Source organism: Dama dama, chromosome 17 (assembly GCF_033118175.1).
Source record: "Dama dama isolate Ldn47 chromosome 17, ASM3311817v1, whole genome shotgun sequence".
Classification (NCBI taxonomy): Eukaryota; Metazoa; Chordata; class Mammalia; order Artiodactyla; family Cervidae; genus Dama; species Dama dama.
Genome location: NC_083697.1, coordinates 29,924,689 through 29,938,547, shown reverse-complemented (window position 1 = coordinate 29,938,547; position 13,859 = coordinate 29,924,689). Strand labels below are relative to the sequence as shown.

At 43.2% G+C, this 13,859-nt stretch overlaps 1 protein-coding gene across 2 annotated transcripts in view; it reads right to left on the bottom strand.

Annotated features, from left to right (window-relative positions):
• The window catches only part of PPP3CA (protein phosphatase 3 catalytic subunit alpha), a 311,810-nt gene extending 298,273 nt beyond the window's left edge, over nucleotides 1-13,537 (bottom strand). The window contains exon 1 of one of the 2 annotated variants that reach the window (XM_061164328.1): nucleotides 12,815-13,537. In XM_061164328.1, the coding sequence (XP_061020311.1) occupies nucleotides 12,815-12,872 (58 nt within the window). In that variant the 5' untranslated portion in view covers nucleotides 12,873-13,537. The remainder of the gene's footprint in view (nucleotides 1-12,814) is intronic. The other variant, XM_061164330.1, reaches the window with a different exon arrangement.
• Nucleotides 13,538-13,859: the final 322 nt, after the last annotated feature.

The window sequence follows — 13,859 nt, the reverse complement described above, 5'->3', positions numbered from 1 at the left end:
CAACACAGAGGCAGGGGGCACTAAAACTCTGAGGTTTGCATGGATAGAATGGAAGGATGGATGAGGAGACGAACTGTTTGGTAAGTGAAGGAAATAATAATTTTTAACAGGCAGTTTACACTCGATAATGCATTATTTAATTTATTTACCAACTGGGAGATTTAAAATGAGTCATACTTGAAGGAAGCAGTATGGAAAATTGAGTGATACAAGCGGCATGAGATATGGATTTAAAAAGAGAAACGAATGTTCACTCTCAAAAAGGCTCCTGAAATACAGAATTTTTCCTGGATTCAGTATCACCCAAAGGCAAAAAAAAGTCAATTCACTAAATTATTTTTTAAAGATCAGTTACTTTTGAAACCTCTATCAAAGAAGACCAATCTTATCCTCAATAAATAATTAATCATGGAATTTCAGGTGTGGCCCACGGGAAATGTTCGAGGAGAAAAAGCTTCACAGGGCACTTTGAAATCACTCCAAAAGTGTCTACCTTGATGTTTCAAGACCTATTCAGTCTACCGATCTGTCTAGCAAAGGTCTGTTCTCTAACCTCAAGTCTCAGACTTTTTTCCTACCAAGAGTCATATGACATGACATTCACTTGAACCAAACACTAGCATGAGTGAATCCAGGTTCTAATAAGCTATGCTCGAAAATGTTCATGGAAACAAAGGCAAACATTGCCACAGCTTACACGGATGTCTGATCTCCACTGTGATTAAAGGCATATCGGCAGGATCAAGAGGACTGCAAGCTATGCAAATACCCACCGTGACAGCTGCAGCTCCATCCCTTCTTCTCCCGCATGAGGAAACACATCAGAATGCAAGTGAAAGTAACATTTTCAGGTTGAACTTGAATCCACCCTGGTGTATATATAGATGTTTCAAAGTATGTCATTTGCAAACTTCTGTAGGTTATCGGTAGCTGTTAATACCTCACAGCTGAGTGCTGTGTTGTGACACCACAGTTGGAAGCCACTGGCCTCTTTTAGGCCTCAGTGAAACTTAAACTAGTTATCAAATTACAATCAGACTCCCTGGGTTAGCCAAATTCAATGGCCTTAGGAGCTGTTTATCAACAACTTTGAAAGACCGAGTGCCAGAAGTCAGAGCAGGCAGGAGATGCAGGTTTGGGCTCTGGTCAAGTGGGGTGCTGAGCAGCCTTCATGGTGTGATATGAAAAGTAAACAAGGAATTGGCCTGTCCTCAATGACCCCACTAAACCACCATGGTGTCAGGCTATCATGCTGTCTCTAGTACCTGCCTGTATCCCAAATAAAAGCAAGCAAAATACAAGCAATGCCTCCAGAAAATCACTGTTAAAAGGCATCTGCTATCAGGCTTTCTGGAAAGCTCCTACTTCAGAGCAGATTTAGTATTTGATAGCTTAACGCTGGGGGTACAGCGGGACTGAGAAAAGATACAAGTGAAGGAAATTTCAGTGGGAAAGGGCAGGAGACGGAGAGTACTCCGACCACGGTGGTCCTCACCCAGACAAGGGCCGTCATGGGATGGAAGCTAGACTGGGGCCCCTCAGGGAAGGACTTGAGCTCCAAGAAGTTTAAAGGTTAGCACGGGGGCACAGAGGGCAAGAAGAGTGAAGCAACCCAGCCCTTGGTGCTGGAGGTTCCACAGGAGGAAGTAAGCCAAGATGAATCTTTGCTCACTTCTCCAGTTTCAAGAGGCCCTGACAACTTGATGTGGTTTTATAAGAAGGTTACTGGGATGGGGAAAAGCCCAGAAACCATGCCACGTGGGAAAAAAGCTAGAAGACTTAAGAACATGAAAGCCGTTTTTAATATCAAATAAACTCTTTTGTAAAGAACAGAAAAGATTCATTTTATCGAACTCTGTAGGGCAAAGCTAGGAACGACGAACGTATACTTAAGGGCATCAGACCAACATCAAAATCAGGAAACATTCCGGTGAGCAGAAACAGCCAGGTTAGAGTGGGAACTCTTAGGAGGTTGGGAGCTCTTTCTCACTAGACGTGCTCCCAAGGCACCGGGAAACAATCCCACAGGGAGTCCTGAGTCAGATCTCTGGGGCACTTTCCAATTCGAAGAGTCCGATTTGTTCATTTTTGTTAGGTTCAGACTTGAGCAAGTATGACAGATTAAAAAGTCTCCCGTCCCCCTCCCCCATTCACAATCAGAGGACTGGCTCCAGGCCAAAAGGGAGTTAGATTTCCAAGGTTTCTTCTAACTCCAAATATCCATAATTAGACTTAGATCTCATTTACAGTCAAATAAATGAGGATCATGTAGTGTCTCCATTCAGAAGATCGCCACAATCCGTGCCAGTGTTAAATGTCCTTAACTGGTTAAAGAAACAAAAACCACCTGAATCCCCAATGCTTCCGAACAGCATTTTCTCGAATCCACTTGAAAGTGGTGATGGATAACATCTGAGTGTGATGTTAGATGTAGAAACTGTAGAAAGAGACTTTTTAATATGTGAAATCTATAGTTAAATCACCACTCAACCTTTTCGAGACTGAAGAATCCCAGTTCCTGTTGTATTTAAAAATCCTTTAATCACTGAGAGGGGATCTCCTTTATCTTTTTTCCCCCCAACATATTCCAAATTTTCCACATGTTTCTAGAAGTGTCTGTGCAGTGAGACAGCACCCGTGTAGAATGTGGACCATTCTACAGAGGTGAAAACAAGAGTGATTCCCTCCTGGCTGCTCAATGTGAATGGGCAAAGGTTGAAGATGATGAGACTGTTATGTAGGAAACTATAGTTTCCCTAGTCTGCAACTCCTTGACAGAAAAGTATTTCTGTCAGACATTAAGTCCTGGCTCACAAACCAGAGCCTGGAAAGCCCTGGCTGGCCTGCCTTAATGTGGAGCCATATGACCAAGTCTGGGATAGTGCAGATCCACCCACGGTCCTCCACAAGGCCCTCGGAGAGCAGGCACCTCCTCAGACTGCCGCCTTGTTGACATGGGTCCCAAAGCCACACTTTTCTCAAAGGCTTCACCATGCAGAGATGCCATCAGGAGAGCCGACTCACAAGGAGCCTGTGTTCCGGGCCTGAAAGAGTCTTTCTCATTATCACACAGACATCTTGTATCTGGGCCTGCAGCACGTTTTACGTCTCTGTTTCGACTCCAAAATGTATTAACTTTTATTCATCAGGATTTGCACATTTCTTGAAGTAAGCAATACAACTGTGAAGTGAACCCTGGGTCTCCCCAATGCCTGTCACAATAGTTCACCCCTCAACCTGGCATCATCACCAATCTCCCCCACGAAAAAATATCACCTGCCTTTGAGTAAATCAACCTATACACCCATTGACTGACACTGACTCACTGAGAACCAAGCACTCCCTGGGTAAGCCACCCCTGCCTGCAGCTTCTGCCTGCTGGCTACTGCACAGAAATCACAGGACCCCACTAGGAAACAGAGCATTTCAAAACTCATCTGAAAAACCCCTTCTAAAGGACTGGCACTTACAAATCAAGAAACTCCTCATGTTCAGGAGCCACCCATGGTTTAAGATCCACAAAAAAAATTTTCAAAATAGAAAAGAACCCTATAATTCAAAATTTTAAATCCCTCTTATCCTTGATCTATTATTTCATTTATTTAACAATCTAGGGCAGGCTAATGATACAAAAATAAATGGAACCAAGCCCCAGTCTTCCGGGTTCTCCACTTCCTTCGGAGGAGAGGCAGACAGACAAACTAACCATCACAGCAACATGCTCGAGTCAAGGGGTCCACTGTGAAAATGAAGGGACTGAGTCCCTTCACTACTCCAGCTGAAGGTATCAGGAGATGTGGGTCCCACAGGAGGTAACATTTGAACTAAAGCTGTAACCATGAGAATTAAATAACGAGAACTGTTATCATGCCAAGAGTCAGACCCACACAAAGAAGGTATGCATGTACTTTATTAGCATTAAGTATACATAGCAGACCAACAATGCCAGGTTTAATAATAAAAAGAAATGTAATTCCTTTGTGAAAAAAAAATTGTAACACAAACGTGAAACCCTGACTCAGGTTCTATTATTTTAAGAGACTATACTATGCTTTTAATTTAATTTGATAAAATGGTATAGCTCACAAGATGTTTAAATACAAATGTTAAAGGATGGCGTAAAGTCCACTTAGGAGAATATAAGAAGTCAGAAGAATTAGTCACCTTTTACCATCTCATAGCCCGTATATCTTCCCACTAGATAGCAGCAAGTGACGCTGCAAGGGCCATAGCAGGGCAGGAAATTATATTGAAGAGGGCTGCATTACTGGATTACAAAAGCTTTAGAGAAAATGATAAATTGAGATGCAAACACAGGAAGAGGATTTTGCTTTGTTTTGGTTTGGATTTTTTATGTCTTGCTTCTGTTTTGTTTTTGTTGTCATGAAATTTGCCAGGTCATTTTTCTCCTCATGACCATGCCTGGACAATAATTAAAACATATAAATCACCCAATAAATCAAACACTGAGAGATTAACATATCTTTTCTCACTTGTCAGAAATCAGTCAGGCTAAGGAGAAATACAGCAGAAACTGAAAGAAAGCTTTCAAGTTAATATGCTAAGTTGAAAAGGATTTAGCCTTTTAAACTCAGCTGGCATAAAGCCAGTCCAAATGACCAAACAACAAAACTGCCCTCAATCTAATTGTGTCACCTTAGTAATGCCTTCTTCTAGTCCATTCCCTGATGTGGCTGGAGAAGGAAGCATTCCAATCAACCAGGCAGAACCATTTACAGAGAATCAGAATTTATATAATAAACTCAATATACACATATAATATGTCTCCATTTATGGCTTCTGGAGGCACCTGTTAATTTTGCATTGCCCAAATCATTCAACAAGAATTTATTCACTGCATAAAGAGCAAGGCATTGAGCTTGGCACTATTGCTTCAATGACCATATTTTTCAAACTAAAACCTTGAATATTTATTCTAACAAATCATTTTATGTAACTTCCAAGTAAATGCAACAACTTGGGAGACATAGTTTAGACACTGACATACTATAATTTCCAAAACATCCTAATACTACATGTAGACAACTGAACATTTAAATCAGAAGCAGTTGCTCCTCCCAAAAAGAAAAATGGGAGCTACACAGTCACCAAAGTCTTTAACCCTTAGCATCCTGGAACTGACAGGAATTGTTTTTAATTTAACTGCATATGAATAAAACATTCTCTCTGAATATCAACCATCATTCTTCTGGTTTCACAACTGTAGCAAGTATCTGAAATTGACAAACACTGAAAGGTAGAATGTCATAATCTCCAGGCAGCTGTTAACATAAATCTCTGATTTCTACTCATTTTTCTCTTTTGCAGAGACATGCAGAATTTCCAGCTGCAAGGGATAAATGTTCGTAGAAAGTCAGATAGACCATCTTTTAAAATAGAGTTGACTGTGTTTTGCTGTCAGGCAAAATAACAGACTAGGGAAATAAAAACACAAGATTCTATTCTTCTTTATAATGGTCTCGAAAGGAATCCATCCAATTCCATAAACAGCATTTTAATAACTGATAACTGCTTCCTCAGAGCTTATTTATATATTTTTAAATACCTGCATATGCATTTGTGAAATGGATTTGAAGTTCGGCAATAGGTCTGCCTCTTGAGAAATCTGTATGCAGGCCAGGAAGCAACAGTTAGAACTGGACATGGAACAAGAGACTGGTTCCAAATAGGGAAAGGAGTATGTCAAGGCTGTATATTGTCATCCTGCTTATTATATAGAGAGTATATCATGCGAAATGCTGGGCTGGAAGAAGCACAAGCTGGAATCAATATTGCTGGGAGAAATATCAGTAACTTCAGATATGCAGATGACATCACCCTATGGCAGAAAGTGAAGAACTAAAGAGCCTCTTGAAAGTGAAACAGGAGAGTGAAAAAGTGGGCTAAAAGCTCAACATTCAGACAACTAAGATCATGGCATCTGGTCCTATCACTTCATGGCAAATAGATGGGGAAACAGTGGAAACAATGGCAGACTCTATTTTTGGGGCTCCAAAATCACTGCAGATGGTGACTGCAGCCATGAAATTAAAAGACGTTTACTCCTTGGAAGGAAAGTTACGACCAACCTTGACAGCATATTAAAAAGCAGAGACATTACTTGGACAACAAAGGTCTGTCTAGTCAAGGCTATGGTTTTTCCAGTAGTCATGTATGGATATGAGTTGGACTATAAAGAAAGCTGAGCACCAAAGAAATGACGCTTTTGAACTGTGGTGTTGGAGAAGACTCTTGAGAGTCTCTTGGACTGCAAGGAGACCCAACCAGTCCATCCTAAAGGAGATCAGTCCTGGGTGTTCATTGGAAGGACTGATGTTGAAGCTGAAACTCCAAAATTCTGGCCATCTGATGTGCAGAACTGACTCATTTGAAAAAACCCTAATGCTGAGAAAGATTGAAGGCGGGAGGAGAAAGGGATGACAGAGGATGAGATGGTTGGATGGCATCACCGACTCAATAGAAACGAGCTTGAGTAAACTCTGGGAGTTGGTGATGGACAGTGAGGCCTGGCATGTTGCACTCCATGGGGTCGCAAAAAGTCGGATATGACTGAGCGACTGAAATGAACTAATAGGTCTAAGTCCTCAAGTTGATAGTCCATCTGTTTTAAGCAATTATTCAGAATCCCTCACCATGGAGGAATATAAAATTTTTTATTTGATTTCTTATATAAAATATAATTGATAGCGTATCAATGAATACAGCCTGTATGAATACAGGAGATGGAAATATTATAAAATAAAATGGGTTTAAAATGCTGAAAATGCAAAGACTGCTAAAGACAGTCTACAAACTGAAACGCTGTTTCAGTATACATCATTTCCACTTGACTGTATTTTTAAAAAGTAGTAGAACACCTAAGAAGCAATGGTTCCTATTTTCACTTGAGCTCTCTGTAGAAATTAACTAAATCCTCAAACCAGAATAACAACATGGGTTGTTATCTGTAGTTCAGACAAAGAGTCTTACAATAACACTTTTCAAAATAAAAGTATAAAAAATTCCTTAACAGGAAAGTATGCTATTTCTGTTTCCAAGTACATATTTACAAGAATAGGAAACAATGTTTAACAAAGTTTTCCTTTTATTTAACCTCCTGCCAAGATCAAACCAGATTATAACATTTATCATCAAAATTTAAATTTCTGCTAAACATAGAGATCAAAAGCTTCTTCTAATAAAACTATTTTATATAGTCCGTAATTCAGTAAAGAAAACTTTGAAACAAAATGTGACATCCTAGGTATTGCTAAAAGAAGGGACAGTTTCAAACAGATGCTCAAGAGAGAAGAGACTCTTTGCTAAAGGGAAGAATTTGCTTACACTTACCTCCATTCTAGTCCCACCTGTGACCAACCATTCTATCTTTTCTGTCTCCATTTCTTCAACTATAAAATGTCACATGAGCTACCACTGTAGACCCAAGGCATTCATGGATTTCAGTATTAACTGTTCTGACTATTCTTGAGTGACCCTGAAAATACATTATTAACACACTGTCATTTGTAATTCTGTGTCAGCAGTGTCTGAACTGCGATTCCCAGGTGAGTGAATCAAGGGTTGTAACCTTCCCAACTCTATTCCCATCTCATGATCCTCTGTTCTCACAAGTAACTGATGAATACAATTGCTGCCTCTTTACATATAGGACTATCCCGTGACGTTATAACACATAACAGTGGAATTATAGGAAGCTGGAACTCAAAATCTCACTGAATTCCTCTTAAACATCAAGAGAATGCGACTCTAGAAAGTTGCTGAGAAAATTAACAAAATGATTTTCTAGTTTTTATCTAGGTCCAATATCATGAATCATCATTTTTTTACATTTCTAGAAGTGTCCAATATTTATACAAAAGTTTCAAAATGGTAATTTAACTGGATTTGCTTAAAGGAGAGTAGGTCTAGAAAAATACTGTTTTCCAACGAGGTCACTCTAAATGAATTCTTTATTTGGTTTCATAATCAGTTTCAACTTCACACATGGCTGCCACAAAAAAGATAAGGAAAAGCATAAGAGGCCAATTATAAAAATTACAAATGCACACTATATCAGTCATATTTCATCTCCAAAATTACAAATAATAACACATCGTAAATAAATAGATTTTACAAGACATATTTCTAAACTAATATAAACAAATGTTAAAGTAACCCTGAAACTAGATTCTAAGGTGTTTGCTTTTTTTTCACATTTTAACTGGATGTCTTACTATAGATTGTTCTTTAAAGCAGAGGCTCTTCCCACAGTTCCCAAAAAACTATTATTTTTTTAAATGTTAATTCTTCTAACTGATGGCACTTTAGCGTCACTGGAATTTCCCAGAATCCTGGCTGCAACTGTTGCCTTAAGCCTTAAGTTTACAAAATGTTTTGAAAATAATGCACTTGTGTTATATTTACGTTATAGTAGAAATCCTGAAAGGATTAATGAATAGATCAATCTAATTTGTAATTAACGGCATTAATTTGCATGCTGTTCACTAAGTCCTGATAAGAATTTGTTCTCTATTTATTATCTATGCCCAAATCATGTTGCTTATAGTATTAATTACATCAGCAGACCCCTTTCTTCACATCCAGTGCCGATGTAAACTCCAGCCACCAAACAAGGAAATTTAGTCAAAGTTTCAATTAGTGACACTGAATTAGTGCAGTTTTACTAAATTCAAACGGAAAACCAAATACATGGAAAAACTCAACTAATTTTAACAAACATCAGTAAAATAAAGTCACAATGAGCTCTTCCTGACACACAGCAAAAAAATGGCATTATTTAATATTCCAAGAACCAAACATGACAGTTATCATTGATATAGCATATTTTTGTTTTCTTTAATTAAGTAATATTACCAGCCTCTCTCAGCTAGAAACACTAGTGGCATGAATCCCTACTTACTTAATATTCTACTTAGCGACAATTGTCTTGCTTACAAGATATTAGATATCTTTTCAGAATTTCTCTCCCTGTACTTTGTCTGCACAGATACTATCTAAGCTGACAATACACAGAAAGACAGCTCTGATTTTGGGGGGTTTTGGTTTTGTTTTGTTTTGTTTTTTGCAAGAGTCAGAGGCAATCTGGCACAGAGCAGAAGAGTCTCCAATATAAGGGTTTTGAGAAATTCCCCAAAACACCTCTCAGAAACTGACCCCTCAGCAACTTGCCACAGTATCTGGAATGTCTACCATCAAGCAGTCTGGATTAAGAGAAAAGGCTCATGACAAAATACCTGAAGATGGGAACAGAGGAAAGGGCAAGAGATGGAACAAGGCAGCAGACTCAACACGTGCAGGTCATTTTCCTCCGCGTGTTTAACAAAGTCCCACAGACCACTGGGAATGTTAGGGCCACAGAACAAGAGTCAAAGGCAGGACCAGGCAGAGAGACATGAAGGGAAGCTAGAGTTTGGAAGGAGGCCCATGGAGCAGCACTGAAAAGAAAAACCACACTAGGGGGGTGTAATGGGGGGGACAGGGAAACAGTTATTCTTCTACTTATTGCCCTTTGTCTTTTGCCCTATAATTATACAATGTTTTCTTTTTGAAAATATCAAAACAGTAAATGGATCAAGTTACTCTGATTTCCAACAAATGGCACTACCAAGATATTTCCTCTGAATTTTTATACTTTGCACTGTTTTTATTCCAAGAACAGTCAAAATAAAACTGTTCCAGTTTAGCTAGATGAAGTAACTTTCTTTCTGATGTTATCTAAATGAACACTTTCCCTCTCCAATGCTGCCATTCCCTTCCACTGACCACGATGTGTGAACACCTTCAAGAAGATGCTGAGTATCTGAAAAATTACACAACTGAGACTAAAACTCAGTCTCCCTACCTTTCTAAAGTTGTATTTTGAAAACACAAATCAAGAAAGCTGTCACATCATCGCATTACTACAAACAAAACCACAAGCACAGCTTCATTTGTAAATAGCCGTCTAATATACAATAAAAGTCAGATCACAGTAGTGAAGATAACTATAAACAAATGCCATGGCCTGCCACAATAATAATGATCCAAGTTCTTACTCCCATGTGTGAGTAAATATTATCCATACTTCTTAAAATGAAAAAATGCTTATGGAACACAAAAATTTCCCTTGCCTACATTAAAAAAAAAAAAATGAGTCAATCTCAGATCACTGAGATAAAGTCTAACAAAATTTAAAGTCATGGCTTCATGGCTTCACAAATTATATCTTATCAAATTTTTTAAGTGTGAAAAATCTTTTGGTAATCTGGTTTCCATTCTAAAAATGTGTACTTTCTACTTGCTAAGTATATACATATATATTCAAGTGGAAATGCTATGTCATAGAAGACTGATAATCAAAACAGATTATCTCAATTAATTGTAAAACTCATAGGTATGACAAAATGTTAAAGCCAACTTTCAATAACACCTCTTAAGCCAACAATAAAAAGTCTATAAGAAAGCAGAAGAGGAACAGCAGTAGTATTTCCAACTTAAAATCAGGATTCATCAATAAATCAACAAAATTTTCACAAAATTTCACGCCAAAATCCCTAACAAAACATATGCAAAATTAACTTTTTCATTTTGAGTCTAGTATACTCATCCACATTTCAGTTCTGCAAAAACATGTAAGCTAAATTTTTTGAATTATGGGTGGTCGTGCGTATGTATAATGAAAAACCATTTATGATAAAATGTATACAATATATTACTGTAAAAAAGCAAGACAGAATAACCACGGAATGGTTGAATGCTCTATTTCACATAAACTGTTAAAGACACTGAGCCAGAATGTATGAACAATTATTTTCACAATCTTGATGACAATTTTACAATTACATTAAGAAGCCACACTCTGTGACTTAGAACAGAGAACTGATCTTCTGTGTGCACATATGAGTGTTTCCTAATTGCTGACACATATACTGCTGTCATTGTAAGCTTTATATCAAGTGTTTTGAAAAAAGGTAATCTCAACCTACAGACTGTAGTTACACCTAAACTTCACACCTTAGGGAGATAGCTGTTATTCTCTGCTATTTCAGCAAAAGGTCTTAATTTTTTTTAAAATGTCAACACAGGCCCTTAACACAAAACATAGTTCTTCTGAACGAATTTGAATTGACTATTTACATGAGAATCCATGCCTGCAGAAAGAACAGTTGTGCATCTGCTGACCTATTTCAAGTCATTTTGGCAGAGATACTACCTACTTATAATAAGATGGGTCTATGAATACTGCACTGAAGCAGGAATGATTCTAATAGAATCAAAACAAGACAAGACACACACACACACACACACACACACACAGAGCACTTTAAAAACAAACAACAACAAAAAAAATCTAAGCAAACCTGAGTGGATGCATGAACATTTCTGAAGTCTCAGAAGGACTCAGGCATCATGCATGGTTTTTAGACTGCTGGGTTACTTCACCTAAGTGTTCATGGTGCACATGACTTCACTGCCTTGCACTCTAGTTGCATGCTCAGGCCACATTAGATACTATCTCTGTTCTACACACAACACAGAGGCATACACACACTCGCTCTCTATACCAGCCCGAGCTGTTTCCAATTTCAGAGGCCCGCTCAGCGTGTAGCCCATGCCCATCCCTTCTCTGCTCAGTCCTGACCCCAGGAGTGTAGGGACGCTTACATTAAGTAGGGATACTACCTAAACCTGGTATATCTGCTCTGTTGCTTCATCCTTCCAGAATGCATAGCATGGTTCCTTCTCCACTCCACGAGTACAACAGAGACGACGGATTCCCGGGTGCGAGAGAGGAGACCACTACTTGCCCCCTTCCACACCCCAGGCATCCCGGCTTCTCTCCTCCAAAAACCCCAGAGCCACTACCGCCTGGAGTCTGTGATCCCGGGGCGGGGGAGAAGAGCCAATGATAGGAATCAAATAGCCCGTTCAGACGCGGGTGCCAGGGGCACGGAAGAAGCGAGCCGGGTGAAGTTACCAGCACCGGGGAGGTGTGCTTCGGCCGGGCACCGTTCGAGAGCAATGACAGGTCGGCGGGGGAAGGCTGGGGGCGGCGAGGGAGACTGGGGAACAGCTTTTCCTGTCTTCCTCAGGGCCTGGCGGGGAATCCCGGGGCTGCGGCGGCGGCGGCGGGGCTCGCGGGTCGTCCCCCGCCTCCCACGCCCCCCGCGCCCCCGGCGCGTGCCCTCCGCCGCCCCCTCTGTGCGGCCGCTCCCGCCCCGCGCGGAAGGAAGCGCCGGGCTCCCCCCACGCTCTCCGGCTCTCTCGCGAGTCCTGTGCAGGCCCTTTTCGGGGGGAGGGGAAGGGGGAGGGGGCGCAGGGGGAATTGCTGCAATAGAGCGCCGAGAGAACCCGGCCCGGGCGAGGCAGGCGGTGGAAAGCCACGGCCACATAAAAATGCCATATTAATTTTTTAAAAGCCATAAATCACCCCTCCCTCTGCAAACGAAAACCATAAACCCGATCCCATGCAAGCCCGCGAGCAGCCACCCACTTCCTATTTCTGTCACAGCAGCTACACCCTGCCAGCAACCAACCCCCCCGCCCCGGGCGCCCCCTCCCGCCACCGCCACCCCCGCCCCTCGGCTCAGCCATTTGCCAACTGACGCCCCCGTAAATACAAATGCCCCAAGTGGGGCTGGGTGGGAAGCGTGGGGGAAGGGCGCGCCAGAGAGGGGGGATTTGAGGGTTGCACAATATCCTAGAAGGTCCGTGGCTGGAGCGAGGAGAGAACCCTAGGCTGGGGGAGGGGAGGCGAGCCTCCCGGGTGCCTGCGGCACACGGTGCACCCAGGCGATCGCAGCGCGCCGCTTACCTTTCACCACCCTGTCGGTCGTCGACAACTTGGGATCAATTGCCTTGGGCTCGGACATCTCCAGCCGCCGGGGGACAGCGACGCGCTGCTCGTCCGTCCTACTGCACACCCCGACCGGACCGGCGGGCCAGACACTCAACGCCGCCGCCGCCGCCGCTGCCGCCGCGCTGCAAACCGCTTGGCTGGAGGTTCTGGGCTCTGAGCTGGCTTTAAAGTTACTGCCTTCTCCGCGCGTCCCTCCTCCTCCGCCGCCGCCGCCGCCTTCACTCCTCCTCCGCCGCCGCCAGCCCTGCCGACTCTGCTCCGGGCTGCGCGTGTGTGGTGGTTATTTATTTATTTTCTAAGCACGCCTCTCGGTTCTTCTTTTATTCTTGGGGGAAGGGGGATGGGGTGGGGAAGCGCACACACGAGCACCCACCCTGGCACGGAGATCCGGCACCGCGGAATGGAGCCCCAAGCGCGCACACTGCTGGGATTAAGACCGATCACATGGGGAGGGCCGGGGGCGAGGAAGGAGAGGCAGGGCCGCCGATGTCAGTGCCACTAGCCGCGCCTCGGCGTCCCCGGCGGCGGAGAGGCGGCCGCCGCTGCTGCTGCTGCTGCTGCCGCCGCCGCTGCTTCCCCACACCGAGCGCCGCTGCTGATCAGCGGCCGCCGGAGCCGTCCCGCCGCCTCGCTCGCCCGCGCTCGCCTCTGCCTCCCCGCGCCGCTCCTTCACTCACACAGGCACAGCCACGGAGCTCGGCAGACTCAGTCCCCGGCGCAACCTACCCTCCGCCGCCACCGCCGCCTCGGCCGCCGCCGCCGCCGCCGCCGCCGCCGCCGCTCCCGCCTCCGCCTCCTCCCCTTCCTCCTCCCGGCCCCCGCCTCCAGCGCCGGAGCAGCCTCCTCCTCCCCGCGGAGCCCGCCCCCTGCTGCCCCCCGACGTTGAAGCTATGGGCGCTCATTGGATAGCGTGAGCGTCACTCACTGCCAGCGGCGCCCTCCCCTCCGGCCCCGCCTCCCGCTCCTCCTCGTCGTCCCCGCCCCTCGCTCTGTTTTCTCC